Genomic DNA, 20036 nt, shown 5'->3' on the forward strand with positions numbered 1-20036 from the left:
GGTGGCCTTCAGGGAAGGGATGAGCCTGGGAAGGAGGGAAATTTCTGGTCTAGCAGACATCAGGAGAGTCTCACATAGAATTAATTCCCCTCAAGGTATGCCTTTGATGCCCTGCTCAAGACAAAGACAAAGGCTCTGCTATCACTTTCATGCATGGATTGGTTATGACTAACCTAAGCAGAGTTTAACCTGTGTTCATTGCCTAAATACTTTCTCACACCCCTCTGCTACATTGCAGCTGGTCTAAAAGCTGCAGCATGAAACTCAGCCAGCCTGTAAGTAGGCAGGTCCCTGAGTGAGTGACGAGAGGATGGATTTGAACAAACACAGAGAATCCCAGCTAATCTATTGAACTCTAAGTGCAGATGTATCATTGGCCAAGGAAATGAGTAAATTGTGACCATAACCAATCACATGTGTATACCCAGGAAATTCAAAACCCTCTATTTAAGGAGAATGCAGAAAAATAAGGAAACCTTTTTGTCACATGGATCACAGACGGACATGTCATTTGTCTCCAGCCACATCCCTGTCTCTGTAGAGGCGGGCGTGACATACAAATAGACACACTACATTTCAGAAGCCGTCTTTTATACAGTCTACAAAGTTTACACTTTATTCATTGGTTACAATAGATCAACATAACATTCATTGGTGTTAAACCCATCTCCACCTCTGTTTCTCACAAGACTTTTCTAAAAATACTTTTCCCAGCTGGAGGATTTCTTCTGCTTATCTCTTTCTCCTTCTTCTCTTCTTGGTCTCCAGGCCAACGGCCTTGATAGAATACTTTTCAGAAATAATCCTTATTCATTAACCCTCTCTGGCTCACAGACCAGCCGTGAGTCTCTTTACACATCCCCAGTCAACGCCCCAGGAAGGGCTAGGTGTACTGGAGCTTGGTGTCATCATTTCAGTCAGGAGTACAGCAGCTCTGTGATGACAGGTGGGCTGGGAGGGGCACAGCAAGAAGGATAGGTCCTGTGTGTGAAAAACACCCCCTTGTCACCACTTAATTCCTCCATCACCACCAGCAGGGCAGAGAAAGCCACAGGCTATGAGGGCAGAGCAGCTCTGTTCCCCACAGGAGACATCTGCTTTCTGGAACATCTTTTGACTTTCCCATAAAGAGCATTGTGTCAAGGAAGCAATCCTCCCTCCCCGTGGCTGGCACAGTAGCCCCAGCATTAAAAACATCCATCTTCCAGCCATACACTGCCTCGGAAAGCAGAGCCTCTCCCCAGGGAGATTTAAGCCCTTGGGTGCTCCCCCCCTGCCCAGGGACAGCTCATCAGCCCCATCGTATCCCTGCCTGGCCAAGCTGTGCCCAGATTGCCATTCCTACAGCTTGGGGTTCTCCAGAGCCAGACACAAACCAAAAGGAAATTGTCCTTTGGGAGCACTGGACAGTAACCATTTTATTTACAACTAAATGATAGCTGGGGAGGGAAAGAGAAAAAAGACCAAAAAGCAAAATCTTACTAAACTACCAATACATGTGTTTATTCAATAGTTTCTGACGTGTGCTCTGGTTTTCTCTATGTTTCTTTAGTTTTCCTTACTGTGTTGCTTGTTTCTCTGCAGCCAGACACCCATTCCCTGCCACCTGCGTGTCCCTGTGCCATAAAATCCTTGGGTCATTTCTTATTTTAAGGGATTTCTTAACTTCATTGTCCTGGTCAGGTCCCAGTTTAAGTACAATCCCTTCAAATATATCTTATTTCAACCAGAAGCATCTATTAAAATTACTCCCTGCAAATTTTTGGGGGGCTTTTTCCACACCCTTTTTTTTTTTTTTTAATTGCAAAACACTTTTCACTCGGGAGATGGTTGTATTTTGATGCCACATTAAACCTCTAACCTACACACTTATTAAAAACCAGTGGAAGCCTACATGGAGGCAAGGCAACCTGCTTACAGTTGAGAAAACAATTTTGCATCCTATTTCCAGGGAAATTCAGAAATTTTACTTGCAGGAAAAGCACAGTGATGAAGGAAAGACATAACAGTTTATTAAATGTGCTATGTAGAAGATATTCCACATACAAAATAAATTATGTGCTTCAACTGGACAGACTTATAAAATGGTTTGATGGCTCAAGTCTATTTAAAAGGTAATCTAAGCAAGCTGTGACTGTACAGACATTGCACCTAATCCAAAAGATATTAAAGTTTCCCTGATCTCTTAGAAGCAATCATTTGAGTTAAAAAACTTATTAGGAGACCATGCTTGGAAGAAAGCACAGAAACGTATTTCAGTGAATGGTTCAGACCTACCTTGTTTGCTCTGGAGACCCACCCTCTACTGCAAGTTCTATCTCTGCTGTACAGTACTTATAGTCCATGAATAATGGATACTATAAACAAGCACTAGAAAATGAAAATTCAGTTAACAGTATTATGGAGCTTCTATTCACAAGTGTAGTTCATGAGTGATATGAATTTTATGGTTCTTATCACCAATGAAAAAAATTGCATATCCCATCACAGAGTTCTTACGAGAACTTATTCTGCATTTCTTATCTCAGGATTTTTGTGGTAATAAATAACACATTAGATCCAATGATTTACATTTTTTCAAATTCTAAATACTAATGCAATAGCTCTTTACTGGCTGGTTTCATGTTATAAATTACAACCTTCGAGGTAAATATGTTAAGACAAATACTGATTTCTAAGTAGTCACTATGAGTAAGATTTTATCCTTGTATTGAATTATCATACTTCTTGTGTTTTATTATCTCTGTCTTATCTCCCAGTTACTATACTTTGTGGCAAGTAAATAAATAAATAACACTGTCTCACTTCTGACAGTTCAATTCATTCTGTTCCACAGGGTAGAAATAGCAGGTACAAGCCCATGAAAGGGTTTTCTGGCAGCTCTGCTCAGAGACATTTTGAGATTTGCCACTGTCATAAACACTGCTTTCAGCGTGTCACATCACCAAGCATTGCAGGCTTCACTGTAGAAGTAGCAGGTGAAATCCAGTGCCCGTTGGAAAAATTAGGGAAAAAAGTAACAATACTACTAGGAGATGTCATTGAATTAATAGCCCTTGTTCACTCAACATGTCTGCTCCATGGCTTTTCAGCATTTTTTTGGTTTAATAGATGTTCTTTGTTTTACTGGATAATTTCAGCCTCTAGTACCTGAACATCATGGCTATATGTGACATCTGGTTAAGAAACAGGAGCTCAATTTGCAGTTACAATTGGACCCCTCCATACCCCCATATTCCCTGCTTCACAACCAGCAGAGAGAATCCTCCAGAACAGCTCCAGCCAAGTCAGCATGGGAATATAATCAGTGCAACCTGTGTATAGAACCTATTGGCTGAAGAACTAAATGAGTGTAGCAAAACCTGCACCAAAGCAGAGGTGGGGAAAAAAACACAAATAGAACATCTTGTACACAGCAAAGCTCTGTGATGGAGACCAAGCATGTGTCAGCCCTCATTGTGCCCCCAGCCCACAGTTACCTTCTGTGTCCCATCCCCTCCCTACAATCCAACACCACCTTGTGCCTTGACTTGCAACCACCCTGGCTCCCACATCCTCCCATTCACAGCTCATCTGTGCTTTCCTTCCCAGGAAAGAGCAAGGAAATGGATATGACAAACTCTGCTTCCATAGCACTCCACGGATAGATACATGAATAGGAACGGATAGGGACAAGAAAGACAAAGGCCCTTGAAGGGGTACACAGTGAGAAGACCAATGACTGAATGGAGAAAGTTTCTTCCCTGACGAAGAAGACCAGAGTGCATCAGGCAGCTGGCCTATAGGCAAGTGGAAGAAAACATGTGGATCCAAGGAGATGTTGCAGATGTCCTGGGTCATTCACCTCCAGGTCCAAGCTGGGCTGCTGAGATAGTGTGAACTCAAGTACGCTTGTCAATGCAATCTGCTTTCTGGGAGTCAACAAAACTCAAGCTGATGTTCCAAATATTTATTAAAAAGTAACTGCTAGTGGATAAAAAAAATCAGTAAGTAGTCCAATGGCAGATTTATTACATTTTTAACAGGTAAAAGGAATTAATCTATTTTATGAACAAAATGGCAATAGGAAAGTATACTGAAGGATTCTCAATTAAACATAAAATGGAAACAGCATATGCAATACACATTTCTATATAAATATATTGGTTATATTCTTCTTAAATTTATGAAACAACATTCGTTAGCAACATCCAAAAATATTTCTTTGTGGCAAGAGATTCATCTTCCTTCACAGCAATACTTCCTCTCCCTAAGTTTCCACGACAGCAATTTTAGAGCTTGGGATGAGAATAGGTATTTGACACACCATATCAAACTCAGAGCAAGAGATTTGAAACTAGTTTAAATATGATCTCAATGAGACTTAAGGCCAGATATGAAACAGGTGGAATTAGCAGAATGTGATTTACACTGTGGGATCTCACTGAAATCTCAAATTGGGATTAAAGCTAGATTGCCATAGGGAAACTGTGACATTGCTCAGAATTCTCAGCTAAAACACACTTCCCTTTTTCTGTAAACAAATATTAACAAAAATAAACTCTCTGTAACCTGTTAATCATTCCCTAACATAAAAATAAGGAGCTGCTTGGGTAGTTTTGAAATAAGTCAATATAAAACTCCATTCTATCCTAAGCGCTGCCTCTCTTAAAGTGCTAACAAATGGCACAGTGTTTCCTGTTTGAGGCCACATTCCCTGCTTTCCATGGTTCATATTGCAAACCTCAGGTCCAGGAGGACTGAGCTCAAGCCTCCAGACATGGTGGCTGAATCAGCCCAGCCCTGGGCACCTCTCTGGGACACACAGAGCCCTTCTGAACAAGTCATGCCGGGGCTGTGCTCCATGTGCTGCCAGAGCAACCCCGTACCCACCGAAGAGCCATCCCCAGCCTGTGGGGTGTGCACTGCAGGGAGCTGCTCAGACCCACTCCAGCACAGCGGGTACTTTGCCTGTCCCCACAGAGATCTGGGCAGGAGCTGGGCTCGGATCCTGTGGCAGAAGATGAGCAGATCGTTTTGCATAGTTTGGTTAAGCAGTGACCATGTGAATCCTGAGGAGATGCCCTACCACGCTCCTGTTGCTCCTATTCCTGCCAGGTGTTGAGGAGACTCTCACAGGTTGCCTGTTCAGGACCTCTTTGGACTTGTTTGGTTCAAATACTTGCTGGCTGTTAACTTTGAAGCAGGAATAAGAAATAGTGCAAATACAAGCTTAAAGAATAAAATAAAAAAACCCCATACCACATTACCTTCACTGAACACTCAGTTAAAAAGGCAATAATCTATAAGATGAAACCCCAATTTTGGGGTATTTGAGATAACTGGCAAACTTAGAACAAGATTCTTCACAATTGCCTTAAAGCATATATTTCACTCGGCGCTAGATGCTTCAAATTATTTGCTAATGTGATTCTAACTGACTGTTGTGGCTAACTGCAAATGACTTTGAAGACTAGTCATGGAACACAGGACATCTCCCTGGCATGATGAGACAAACACTTCCTGCAGTTATGTACCCTCAGTGCTCTTCTTATCCAAGTTTAACTCAAAGTGATTTTGCTTGCTTGGAATGGTGTGAATACATCCAGAGTGGTTTTTCTGGAAGGCGAACAGACAACAGTTATTTCTGAGGGTCAAATACCTTTATTTGGCCATGCTGAGGCAGAATAAGAGGCCAAAACAGAACTCAGTTTGATTCCTATTATGGGAGGCTGGCTGCAAATGCATTTTAAAACAACATTCATCTGAAGTGGCTGAGATGTTCAAGTTTGAAACTTCCTAAGTGACAGGGCACCCTATAAATGCAGGGGTCCCCCGGTACTGCAGTGACCTTCACCACATGGCAGCACCAGCAGCAGAGGCACTCAATCCACATGGAGGCAACACAGCATGCAAAGTTCCTTGGCTCACTTCAGAAAGGGGCTTAATTTCTCTCAATTCTTCTTCCCCGAATAAATCAGCAGAAGGGACATTCACCAGCAAGTTGGTTTCTGTAAGCAGTGCACAAAATGGCTTACTATCTTCACTAAGGATTAGGCACACAGCCTGCTCAGGCTTTGAGGAATTCCTACATACCTCCATCTCCAGGCATGTACAAAATCTGGTCTTGGTCTTTCAGGGCTCAGTGCTGGGAACTAGTCCTGCTTTGACTAGAACCAAAGAGAGAAGACTGCAGTCCTTGACCAGGGGCAGGGCTGCCTGCTGTCCTCGTTAGACCCCCATGGCTCAGACCTGCCCCTTTCTCTCTGTGCCACTCAGCACACTGCCATCAAGGCAGGTGTGCTAACCTGAAGGTAGAGTTGCACCAGGAGAGTCTTACCTGTTGATTTTATGGGATTGTTTCAAAGCAGGATCTGCATATTTAAAGCCATAAAGAGATGAATTCACAATGAAGCTAAGGAAACAAAGAAGTCATATCTACAGACAGCTGCCGTCACACACACAGCCCTCTTTCATACTCCATTAAAGAAACAGCCTTATCTTTGCCCATGTGCTTATGTCTAATGTGATACCGGCCTCTCCAGCACTTCATGACATTGTTTCCAATGATACAGATAGCACAGCCCAGTCTTTAACAGAACTGATACATAATTATGCTTAAGTAGCTTTCGTCTCTCCACTGCATGAGTTAATGACAGTTCTGTGTGTGAATAAAATGGGGGGGAAAATCTCCAGTTTTTCTTCTATCAGCAAATTCATGTTCTGTGATGGGCAAAAGGAGGGATTTTTGGAACAAACACTGCTTTCCCCTTCTACCTTTGTCTACAAGTGTAAATGTTACTAGAACTTAAAAGTTGCAATCTGTGTTACACAGATGGGACTCTGCTATGTTTATCTTTTTTATTGTGATGTTCATGTAGCAGTGACTTTTGAAAGATGTTTGGAATGACTGCTGGCCGTGACAGGGTACTGCCTAAATTAGAATCAGGCTCCAAGTATCTTACTGCAATTAGATTATGTCATATGTCACAATACTTACTTGTGGCCTGGGAAGGAGAGTGCAATGGTACTTAATGTCTGTAGAAACTTAATTCAAATGAGTGCATCAGGCACACACTGGTCTGGTTTCTGCCTCACATCTAGCCCAGGCTAGTTCCTAAACCTAAGAGGAAATAAAAAGGAAAACACACACCATGCCTATACATACATCCGCTGGCTAATACAGTTGCCTATCTAAAATGTAAAAAGCCATGCAGTTTACACTTTGTTTGATACAGTTTGGGCTAAGTTAATGCTAGAAAAATAGAACTCAGAGGGAGGGGAGAAAGGTTTGTGTGTAATAAATGGAAATTTTACTGCCCCTTGAAGGTTGCATTTCAAGCATAACTGCATTTCTCCATGCACTCTGAATGCTTCCCTTTTCGGGTATTGGCAGGCTTGTGACAAAAGCAACCAAACCGATTAATTAGGCACACAGTGAAAGATGACATATTAAAAAAAAAAAAATAAAAATCAGTCATTTCCATTCTGAAAATCCTTACTCAAAGCCTTGATGTCGTAGCAATGTCAAGCTAAGCATGAAAGGTTGCAGACTCCTTCCTTGCATGAGGACAACACCAGCTGTGCAATGCACCCAGCTAGAAAGGCTCTTATATATACTTAATCCAGAATAAATAGTACTGTCCTGACTCATAGGTGTATTTCCGCATGGTTGTTGTTAGTTGTTATGGCTGGAGAATGCTTGCTTTTCATCCCTTCTGTCCCACCCTTGGACACATCAATGAACAGCAGCCTGGGAGTCCACAGTGTCAGCAATATTCTTTTGTACTCCTTCCGAAAATTCTGGTTAAGAAGCCCATAGATCACAGCATTGAGGCAGCTGTTAAAATAGGCCATAAAATAGCTCAGGACAAAAAGCCATTCTGGAATGTGTGGCTGCACTTTTGAAGGATTAATTGAAACAGCAAGGCCAATAAAGTTTAGTGGTCCCCAGCACACAGCAAAAAGGACAAAAACCACAAACATAGTCAAGAAGTTTCGGATGTCAGTTGCCCTGAGTTTCTGCTTGCAGTCTTGTCTCACCCGGTGTTTGACTTGAATCACCAAAATCCAGATCCGTAGGTAGCAAAATGTCACAACAGAGAGTGGAACAATGAAGTGAACCACTACCACCGTGATGGTGTATGATGTGCTCACTGTCTGGGCAAAGGTGCAGGAGTAAATCCGGGGGTCATACTGCAAGGAGCCAACAAAGAAGTTAGGCACGATTGCCACCACTGTGAGTATCCAGGTCAGGCAGAGATAGCAGCAAGTGTTCTTCAGGTTGAAGAGCTTATCATACCGAAGGCTGTGGCAGATGTAGCAGTAGCGGTTGATTGCAATCGCCGTGATGTTGAAAATGGACCCAATGACACTTAAGCCCATCAGGAACCCACTTATCTGGCAGTGGATATTTCCCATGGTCCATCCATTGTGGAAGATGGCACTTAAGATCAGAGGGTATGGATAAACTGCAACCATGAGGTCTGCAACAGACAAGCTGACAACAAAGATGTTACCTACAAAAAAGAAGAGATCATGTGAGGTTAGCATAGGTCCAGATGGACAACTTGCACCTCAAAACTCCTCTTTAGGCCAAAGTCTTCTGATGGATTTCACCCTAGTCTCCACTTGGAATTTGAAATCCTAGAAAATAGGACTTTGCTCTACTAGTGACAGCAATGGAAAGTAACTACACATGACTGATCTGCATCTTCCTTCTTAGGAATAGTCTACACTGGAAGTGTTACCCTTTGGAAGTCAGGTACCTGTGGTCCTCTAAGTTGTGAGGAGAGAAAGAATTTGTTCTCCTTGTTGATCAGCCAGCCTGATTCTCTGACCAAAGGAGTATGGTAGGCAAGTTATGTTTTCAGTGGTTTATTCATTTCACTGACAGTAGTTTCACAGGAAAGGTCTCTTTTGTTCTTTTGCATATAAGCAGGTATGCATTCACCAGAATTTCTGTACTGTTCATGCTAAGGATTGTGCGTTCTTCGAGGAACAATGGTGTAGCCAGCCTTGATGTGCTTATCTTATTTGGTGTATTTTCCTGTTCTTTTAATGTTAAAGTTGTCCAGTTCAATATGGAAGGTCAGTCACTTCTTCACTGTCTGGTCCTAAGCAGAGAATGCGATTAATAAGCTGCAGTCAGCCATCTCTGCAGAGTATGTTCTGCAGGTTGTTCATTTAGACTCTACAACAGAGTTGAGAGTCTGCAAATATAAAATAATTTCAGCCTTATTGGATTGAAAATGCTGCATTGTGTGGGACAACATCTGGTTACCTGGGTAACCAGTGACCTTCTAACAGTACTTGCTGCTCATTTCATGAATCTGGTGTATTTTCAGGGAGGCAAAAAGCCTTTCTGTTCAGTTTGCCAGTCAGCATAGAGGGTTGCATTAAAAAAAGGACCCTGAGGTCTTGTGGGAACTGGTGTAACTACAAGACTAGCTATAATGTTGAAAAGCACATCTGTCAAGACTCAGCATTTTGATGACCACACAGAGTATAATTTCGGCAGGAGCTCAACAGTTCAGTTAGGGGACAGCACACTAGAAAAAATAGTTCATTTTCCTAACTCTGCAACCTTTAGGTGTATCTGCAGCTGTGTGAAGGAAAATATTACTAGATAGCAGATATATATACACATAGAGAGAGTATATGTAGAGAATAGAGTTGTACGTAACACATTTAAGGTGTGAATACCTGTGTCCCATGTGATACAGGTAACATCCCACCCAACTGATCACACCTGCGCCTTCTCTTCAAATCCTCATATCCTGCTGTCTGTGGAGCAGATATATAATTTTTAAATTACTAAAAAGAGGTATTTTTATGCAGTATCCCTGAAAAGACTCTCTTGCATCTTGATTCAACCAGGTCACAGGCTTTACCACTTGGAAAAGACACCCAAGGGCTGTTGGAAAGCATGGCTGCATTGCCATTGCAGTTGGGTCATGGCTATGTTTGTGCCAACAAAAGCTATCAAGACAAGTCAACAGATCATATTAGGCCACTTCATGCTGACCGGAAAACACTCCAGATTGGAGAATAGTCTTGGCCGTGTGGAACTGAGGCAGCTGACACAGACTGTCATTTAGAAATAAGTATTAGCAGAGGTCATGTGAAATGCTAAAATCTTTTTAGAGAGAAATTTTACATACACAAGTTTACCACAGCACACAGCTTCTGTGTCTGCAGGGCCTCATGCTGCTTTCTTGCTAATTTAATAATTTACTGAAAGCCTTTTAAAATGCAGTTACTGAACCTGGTCCCCCATATAATTGATTCCATTTATGCCCATTGTCAAGGGCAGAACCAACTGTAGCCAGGCTTAGCGATGCTCCAGGTACCCCAGAGAGGGAATGCTCTTCTGCAGAAAAGCTTTTATTCACTTGAACAAAAATACGCACTTCAACAAAAAGAAAATGTGTCCCCAGCACCAGAATTTCTTTTTGGAAACCTTTTCTAAAACAATTTTCAAGAGAGCAAAACAGAGACATATAGATATCAGCAATCCAAGTTAGGAGACAGACTCCACTAACTGGACCACTTCACCAGACTTGTCCTACTTGGATACACACTTATACACAGGCAGCAAGAAAGAAAGTCTCTGCTTTTTCTGGGCATGAAAGAGACACATTCAACATCCAGTTCTGAACCAGGCAGAGCAGAACAAAGCTCAATATTCCCTACTTAAAACATCACATCCGTGGATTTAATCCAAAGCTTAGAAAAATCATAGGGAAAATTACTAGTCTCACTTCACTGTCAGCTGCTGGAAGAAATAAGCCATTTCTGCTGGTCTTTCTTAACCAACTTGAATATTTGAAAGGAAATAAAAATATAAGGAAAAATATCTAGAGAAACAATATCCACAGGATGAACTTCATATTTTGAATTCAATCCAAGAGTACAGTATTGTGTGCATTATTTTGATACAACTTCATTGCAGGGAGAGAATGAGATGGTTTTATGAAGAAAATAATAATATCCTCCACTCAGGGAGCAAACCTGCCCTCCCCTGCTCTGTACCTTCAATGGTGCAGTCTCACCTCTCCTACCCACCAGCAGACCTATGCCTGTGCAGGGTGCTGGGTGCCTGGAAATACAGCCAGAAACGTTCATTCAGTACTATTTCACAAAAACAATCTCATCTCCCAGTTTATGTGGAGATGCACTCAACTTCATCCTTTTCTTCTGGTGAGATGAAGAGGCAAGTCAGAATTATATAACAGCCACTCGCAGGTCAGTCCTGGAAATCAGTGCATTTTAATGGCTGAGTACTGAAAACAGACGGCACATTGCATGCCACCAAAGCAGAACATGCCCTTCAAAGTGTGGGAACTGGCTATTGGCTAATTATTAAAATAGGAATAATCTGAGTTAAACATTGCTTTAGCCTTGCAGTCCCTCGTTTGCTATGAGACCACTGTGTGCTGAGCCCTGCATCAGCAGCTTGTGTCCTTCCCTCTGCAGGATGAGGTTGAACCCTCCTTCCCAAAGACACTGCAGAATGGGAAGCCGTCTAATACATGGCTTTTAGGAAAGGTAAAGAGCAGTCTCCTGCCAATGATCTTCATTACTGGATTTTTTACATTTTTCCACTATAAAACTGAGGAGTCTGGGCCATAAATAATACCAGCAGGGCTTTATCTGCAATTTAAATTTATCTGCTTCTGCAACACTATTTTCAGATGTATTTTTTTCTCTTTGTTGGTATGTGACTATATTTCCTTATTAGCTTTCACATTTTCTGTCCATTTTTAAATTTCTACGTAGTATAAACTGGCTCATGTCACTGTGCTGCATCCCGCAGTTACAGAGTCATAAGTGAAGAGGCAGGAATGGTGGAGAAAGGTAAGTGTAACACTGGTAATACAAACTTGTCCACATTTTCAGAGAAACTATAAATTCTTTTACATTACAGAAGTCCAACACAAAGCTACAGATTATAGAGGTACAATACACTGTTCACAGTGTAATCCACAATTGTTGAGGAAAAAAAAACAACTCCAAACAACCTGAAGCCCAGCTGTAGAGCAGATTATAGGCTTGTGCAACTGATGCAAAAAGGAATTTATCCCAGAACATCTTGTGCCCTAGAACTTCTTTGAGCTCCCCCTCTGCTCCTATAAATCTATTTCTGTGCACTCCAGCAGTCTGCTCCTGTACAACAGCAGTTCCCTGGCCCTACTTCATTCTGCCTGGATTATCCAACAACACAGGTTATTTGAGGATTTATTGTTAAGCCCTGGTCCTAGGAAATGTGGAAACATGAATTCTGCAAATCAATAAACCACATATGCAAAAGTCTTCACTGGCAGGCTGCCCCAACAGGACCTGACTTTCGTCCAAAAAGGTATCGTTCTACAGAGATTAACTGATCATCACTGTACAAACACCAGGGTCACTGGCACTGCCTGCCTCAAGAGGCTGTTGGAAATCCCCTGGTGTCCAAGCTTCAGTTGCACAGATCCGTCCTCTCCCTACTTTTCCCACACAGCAGCTGTGGGCTGTCCTTTACAGGCTGTGGTTTATGATCCTGAACCCAGATCCAAAGTTAAAAGGTGAGGGGGGAAGAAGGAGATGAAATATTTTTCTGAAAGTTGTCACTTTTTATGCATATCAAAATGTTTCTTTGTTATTCATGTGAAGTTCTTTTACATTCCTTGCTGAAGTATTACAGAACTACAAAACTGTTTCCTTCAGGTGAACAACATAGAGATGCTAAATGCAACCTGAAGTTAGCACTGTTACCTGTGCACCCAATCCTGAAGCTGAATTGTCCTGAGCGACAGGATTTGCACCAAAGCAGAAACACAGTTGTGTTCATCAACTTCTGCTCACCTGGAACAGTCAAGCTCCAAGCGAGGCTGCTGTCCAGGCTGCTGCTTCCTCCCACCTTCTGTGCAGAGATTCACGTTGCTCCCAAATAGACAGTGCCCAGCACAGCATTTTGAGGCAAACAAAACCACATATAACAGCTTCAAAGGCAGCAAGTAAGAAGCTGACCCATGAGCACAATGGATGAGTGCCATGGGGCTCACTGCATGACCAGTCACCTTGCTGTTCCAACCTCTTTCCAGCAGTGAGATCAGACGCTGGTGTCTGTCCAGCTTCTGCCAGATTAACTGACAGCTATAGAAAGAAGGTTTAAAAATCTGTATTGATAAAAATGTGCTAAGATACACAATAACAGATTACAGAATCACAGAATGAACTAGGTTGGAAAAGATCTTTAAGATCATCCTAGTCCAACCTATGACCTAACACCTCCACATCAACTAAACCATGGCACAGAGTGCCACGTCCAGTCTTATTTTAAACATCTCCAGGGAAAGTGACTCCACAACCTCCTTGGGGAGATGATTCCAGTGCACAATCACTCTTTCAGTGAAGAATTTTTTCTAAAACCTCCCTTGGTGCAGCTTAAGATTGTGTCCTCTTGTTCTGTCAGTTGTTGCCTGGAGAAAGAGACCAACCCCCACTTGACTACAACCACCCTTCAGGAAGCTGTAGAGTGATAAGGTCACCTCTGAGTCTCCTTTTCTCCAGGCTTAACAACCCCAGCTCCCTCAGTCGTTCCTCACAGGGTTTGTGTTCCAGGCCCTTCACCAGCCTTGTTGCCTCCTCTGGATGCTCAAGCATCTCAACATCTTTCCTAAACTGAGGAGGGGCCCAGAACTGAACACAGCACTCAAGGTGCGGACTCAGAGCTGAGTACAGGGGAAGAATTATGTCCCTGGTCCTGCTGTCTACACTACTCGTGATACAGGCCAGGATGCCACTGGCCTTTTTGGCCACCCAGGCACAGTGCTGGCTCATGTTCATTTGGTTGTCCAGAACCCCAGGTCCCTTTCTACCTGGGCATTGTCCAGCCACTCTGTCCCTAGCCTGTAGTGCTGCGGGGGGTTTGTTGTGGCCAAAGTGGTGGCACTTGGATTTATTAAACTTCATTTTATTGGACTTGACCAGTCTATTCGGCCTGTCCAGGTCCCTTTGTGAAGTCCTCCTATCCTCCAACAGATTGACACATGCTACCAGCTTGGTGTTACCTGCAAATTTACTGATAGTTGACTCAATCCCCTCATCCAGATGATCAGTGAAGATATTAAACAAAATGCTGCAAGCTTATTGATGCAACTGGTATGTTTACAGTGACTTCTACTGCAATACTACTACTAATACTGCAATACTACTACTATAATTATACTATAAACCACATCTGTTGGGGGTTGAATTGTTCCCTTTTCTTTCTGTGGAATTTTTCCCATTGTTATGCTAAGTATTTGTGGCTACACCTTAGTAGCAATAGTTTTCTCTTGCGGGGGGTGGGGGATAGGGGCAGACTGGAAAAGGAAAGGTGGGACAGGGGCCTGGGCTCTCTGGCTCTCACTCTCTCGCTCGCTGGTGGAGTGGAATGAAGATGGCTGGAGCTCCTATCTAGCATCCTCTCCGCCATCCCAGCGCCGAGAGCCACATTCCCAGCTGTCAAACACCGCTCTGCTGCTCTCCCACTTCATCCTACTACCTCTGGACACTCTGCTGAGCACCACGACCGACACTGTGAGCGACTCCCCCCTCCATCCCTCTCACCCCTGGGCCGCTGCTGCCATCACCCAGCCCTCTTCAACTGCGCGGGACCTGCCCTGCCCACAGCACCGGGAACTGAGCGCAGGGAGAGAGGGCCTGTGGCCAAAATGAACTGAAACTGAGCTATACTGTTCTGGTTTTTTGTCAATTTTTAAAGCTGTTGTTGTTTCTGCTGTTTTTCCTTGTTAGATATCAGTAAAGAACTGTTATTCCTATCCCCGTATCTTCTGCCTGAAAGCCTCCGATTTGAAACTATAATAATTAGAAGGAAGAGGGTTGCACTCTGCATCTCAGAAAAGGGGTTCTCGCCTTTCCTTAGACCATACCTGTCTTTCAAACCAAGACAGATTTTGGTGCCCAGAACGTGGGGCATTGCCTGAGGGCATTGAGAGAGGGGTAGAAAAGGGGATAACAGTTCTTGAGTTACCCAAGTTTGTGGTAGGTGACACCATGCTGTCCAGCTTACCCTGGATTGGCCTCCATGTGGTCACTGCTATATCTCTCCCATTTGCAAGCCCTTTTTTAAACATGAGTCTCATAACCAAGGTTACTGTGGCTATTATCCGGTTCATTTTGTGGGTTAATCAGTTGAGGAATTCATGAATTTTTAATTTTCTTTGGAAGACGGCCACATGGATTCAGAGCTATTGCACTCTAAGTGTGTGTTTCTGGGGCTACTTCAATAATGGTACTTACTGTGAGGAAGTGGCAGCAGGTGAAATTTTCTCCCAACCCATCACACCGTTTTTGAAGTCCACCCCACCAGTCTTCAAGGGGTTCAAATCCGCTTTAAACGCTAATGACATTATACTGTGGCTAGTGTTGCTTATATCCCTGTTAAACCTGTTCTATCTAACATTCAGAGATAAGGGGAGATTGACTTGGATAACAACCCTGATACCTACCCCAGGGATTAGTGAGGTTACCCCAGAGCCTGATCCTGTCCAAGAAACTAGGGATAATACCCTAGAGCCTGACCCTGCCCCAGAGCCTGACCTTGCCCCAGAGCCCACCTCAGAAAGGAAACACCCGGAGCCGGTGGGGGTGGTAGTGAAGAAGATACATGAGATGAGCCAGATGCTGAAGGAGTACCTTTCCCCAGGTAGTGAAAAACCCTCCCCCTGCCTTAAAGAGGGAGACTCTGATGGTGCAGCAGTGGGACCCACAGATGTTACATCTGTCCAGGTTCCAGCTGAACTGCAAGGGCACTCACAGCCAGCAGCAGTTGCCCCTGTGGAGACTAGAAAATCTAAGATGAAAACAAGGCACCTAGATAATAAGGGTCAGGAAGGGGGCCCCTCACAACCAGCAGGGGAGCCAGAAGTTGAGATCATCACCGAGTCCCTGTCATACGAGAGTCTCCGTAACCTGCGAAAAGACATTGTACGACGGGGCCGTGAGCCTTTTACAACCTGGTTACTGCGGGTCTGGGACCTTATGGGTACAGGTGTGCAACTGGATGGTACTGAGGCAAGGAATTTGGGAGCCTTGACCCAGGACTCAGGTGTGGACCAGGTATTTGTAAGGGAGACAGGTCTCCTTTCCCTCTGGGAGCGACTTTTAATGAGTGTGAGAGAGAAGTTTGTCCACAGAGAGAGAATGCAGGAGCACCACCAGAGAACACGTTGGAATACCCTTGAGGAAGGGATCCAAAAGCTGAGAGAAGTGGCAGTACTGGAGGTGCTCTTTGGGAGGGATGGACAGCATGACAATGACCCTGACAAGGTCAGGTGCACAAGGGCAGATGTTGTGGAATCTGGCAAACCTGGGCCCATCTCAATATACCCCCTTTATTGCAATGATTGATGCTGATACCAACCAAGTGACAGTGGGTTCTGTTGCCAACAGGCTCAGGAATTATCAAAGTATGATGGCTGGCCCAGTGCAGGCTCATGTCTCTGCTGTGGCTAAGGACCTCAGAGAGGAGTTTAAGGAGGAGATGAAGGAGATAAGGGAAGAGGTGAGGAAGATCAGTGCAGCACCAGTGCGAGTCATGGATCCCAAAAGTGGAGCCCAACACCCCCCAGCTAGGGAGAGAGGGTACACCCCACGTGCTGACCTGTGGTTTTTTTCTACGTGACCACGGGGAAGACATGAGAAGGTGGGATGGGAAACCCACTTCTGTCCTGGCAGCACGGGTGCGCCAACTCAGGGAGGGGAACACTAACAGAGGGAACTCCACTAAAGTGAGGGTAGCCTCAGCCTCCCATGACCAAGGTGCAGGCTATTACAGAAGGGAGGATGATCTGTCAGATCCCCTTGAAAGAACCTCCAGTATGTATGCCCAGGAGAGAAATAATAACCAGGGCTAGAGGGGCCCTGCCTCTAGCCAGGTAGAGGCACAGGAAAACCTAGTCTGTTAGACAGTGTGGATCTGATGGCCTGGCACATCAGAGCCACAGGAACACAGTGCATTGGTTGACACTGGTTCACAGTGTACATTAATACCATCAGGACATGTGGGAGAAGAACCTGTTTTAATTGCTGGGGTTATGGGGGGATCTCAGGAATTGACTTTGCTGGAGGCTGAGGTGAGCCTGACTGAGAAAGAGTGGCAGAAACATCCAATTGTGACCACTCTAACTGAGTGCAGAAAAAGACAATAGTTGGCAGTGTTCACACCCCAGAGATTCATAACTTTCATTTGGCTAAGATCAGCCAGATTCACAGCCTTAGCTGAGCTCAGAAGTTCTGTGGAAACTAGCTAGAAATTGGAGAAGAGCCCTATTAGCATGATTTTGTATCTTTCCTTATATCACTTACCTGTACACTGGAAGCAATGTAAAGGGGAGGATTTTTCTGTTGCTGTTACACAAATGGTAGCTTGGACATTCACTCTCAAATGAATAAAAATTATTTAATTGTGTCTTCTTCTGAACCCTTAAAAAGTGGTCAGCCCTCTTTTGGTACCAATGCAGAGCAACTTCTCCATCTTCAGAATTTCAAATACTTTTTAAAGAAAAATAAGTTTTTACACCATCCCAAACAGTGTTTGGCAAGTTTCCAAATGTTCTTACCCATTAATCCTAACACATCCTGCTTACCTTGAGCACTCCTTCCCGAAAAGATGATCTGAATATAGTATAAAGAAAGGAAAAAGTACATAAAGTTGACATTTTATCTACCTTCAACATTTTTCAAGTTTCTAAAATGCCATTTAATGTTCATTTAAGTGCCTTTTAATGACTTCTTCCTGTGTTTTCCTGGAAGTTCTGATACTTTGCATGAGGGAAAACCACAGTGCTGTAATTCTTATGGATTTGTAAACTTAGCTCTTGCTAGGGTGATATTTTTCCTGGGTGCAATTATGGCAACTGAATCTGCAAGTAATGGAGGAGGAATAAGCAGTGGTCTTGATCCAGCTCCTAATAAATACAAAAGAAGTGCTAAAAAGTGCCCTTTCTGGTTATGAGCCCCAGATTTCTGTCATTTCACTGTTATATCCACCAACTCATCTCCTGCAGTAACACTGTGAGATAGTGAGTCAATCCACACAAAATCTTGATTTCTTCTCGTATCAATTCCAAATTCTTGGACTGAAGATGGGCCTGGAAACACTGCCTGCCTTCACAGCACATCTCAGCAAGGCTGATGGAGAGTAAGTGTAAAAGTCAAGAGGCCTTTGGAGCCATCCCCCAACTTCCACAGAGTGAGAGGAAGCCTCAGCACCTCTGTCAGTACCAGGTGATCTGCAGAGCCTCAGATGCCATGTCTGACTGCAAGGACAGCATGGCTGGTGGCTACCTACTCCCTAAGGCAGCTTTTTGTGGGACACAGATACCTTTGGGAAGAGTCTATACAAAACTCCACACAGCCAGATGTCAGTCCAGGTACCCAAACTAGCACCTGACACCCTGGATACCAGTGTTGCCCCCTGAATTCCAGCTGTTTACCCTCCTTTTCTGCCTGAAACTCCTGTTGAGTGGAGCTATGTTATACAAAACAGCTGCCTCATCCACATACAGGCTGTGTAGGAAGCACAGGCCAATGCCCTTACGTTTACCCTCCCACATTGGCCACATGGGCACAGCCATGAGCTCTACCAGCCTGCAGTAACTCCAGGCCCATTATTTATCATCTGGTTTGTACAGTGCTCTCAAAGAGGAAAGACACTGTATAAACATAAATATGAATTATTGCCAGCATCCACTGAAACGACAAACCAACATCCAGCCTCTCCCAGCCCTAGCAGCTGTACTGCCACCATTTGCCATCTGTTACTATTCTAGAAAAAAATCTGTCAACTCAGGCTTAATAGACTTAGTAACACTCCTTTGCTATTGGTGTTGGTCAAAGTGTGTTCCCAGAAAGGGGCTGTGTGCAGGCACCCAATTCCTAGGCAGCTGTCAGGCAGAGCGTACAGTCACACAGCTCATTTTAGTGTTAAAAATCTTGTCTGATTGCCCTGGAGAGCCCTGCTGAACCACCACAGCTGAACCCAGGAGCTGCTTCTGCTTCTCTTTCTGCCTCACCAGCAGAGTTTGTTGACTAAACCTCAGTGTCAGCACCAGTCACTAAAACCACAGACATCCACTGCAAAGGAGCAGATGCTGCCCTGCCAAAATTAACAACTTGTCTTGATTTCCCAGCCTTGACATACCAGGGATGTCTCTCCAGTCCCAACTCTTCCAGCTTAGTTGGTGGGAATTTTTCTTTACAATTCTCTTGAATTGCATATGGAAATGATGATGCTACTTAAGAAATAGTCATCACACAAAAATGTTTCCATTGAGGAAAGCCATTTAGTGCTTAACTCATTCTGAACCAATTCTAGGTTACCTAAATGAAGGCTTGGGTGTTAGGGCAGTAAGCAGGGTGACAATCACCTGTGCTCTTCTGCACAGCATTTGCCACTAGACTTTGTAAAAAGAAATATAAATTGGATCCAAATTATCTCCAAGGTAATAGCCTAGTTGTGGGCTACAGCACAGTCCTGGTATGCCTTACAAGGAGTGCTGTGCTGCAATTGATTAGCTTTTCTTCAGAAGACCTTTTTCTTTGAAAAACATATTTTATCAAACAAAAAAGCCCGATGGGCTAGATTTAGATCATAGAATTCCATAGAGCCCATATGTTTTTTCTCCTGTGGCCTCATTCTGAACCTGGCATGAAGCAGGTACAGCCACAGTACATAAACACAGTGGAGATGAGGCTGGAAGAGAAATGGTGCCATGAGGGACAGGAAAGCAGCATGACTAAAGGCAATGAAAAAGTTTGAGATTCCTGATGCACTGTTCATCCAGCTTTCACAATCTGCTAGGAAGAGGAGTAATATTCCTTACAAAACAGGCAAAGAAAGAGCCCTAAGATGTCACAGCTTCATCAAGACTATGTGAACTGTAAGAGACATAGTGCATGCAAGTAGGAAAAAAGAAAGTAAAAGAAAATCTGTTCTGGACCTCCTGGTTCATTCATAACTATTTACCAATCCCACTGGAAATGGAGAGTTACTTTTACCTGGA

The 20036-nt window shown here is 43.7% G+C and overlaps 1 protein-coding gene across 1 annotated transcript in view; it reads right to left on the reverse strand.

The window, feature by feature from the left end:
* Positions 1 to 1918: 1918 nt before the first annotated feature.
* Positions 1919 to 20036, reverse strand: part of GPR50 (G protein-coupled receptor 50) — a 60568-nt gene continuing 42450 nt past the window's right edge. The window contains exon 2 of the mRNA XM_014881561.2: positions 1919 to 8498. Within this exon, the coding sequence (XP_014737047.2) occupies positions 7630 to 8498 (869 nt within the window). The 3' untranslated portion in view covers positions 1919 to 7629. The remainder of the gene's footprint in view (positions 8499 to 20036) is intronic.

The sequence above is a fragment of the Sturnus vulgaris genome, chromosome 14, assembly GCF_052056855.1.
Source record: "Sturnus vulgaris isolate bStuVul1 chromosome 14, bStuVul1.hap1, whole genome shotgun sequence".
NCBI lineage: Eukaryota > Metazoa > Chordata > Aves > Passeriformes > Sturnidae > Sturnus > Sturnus vulgaris.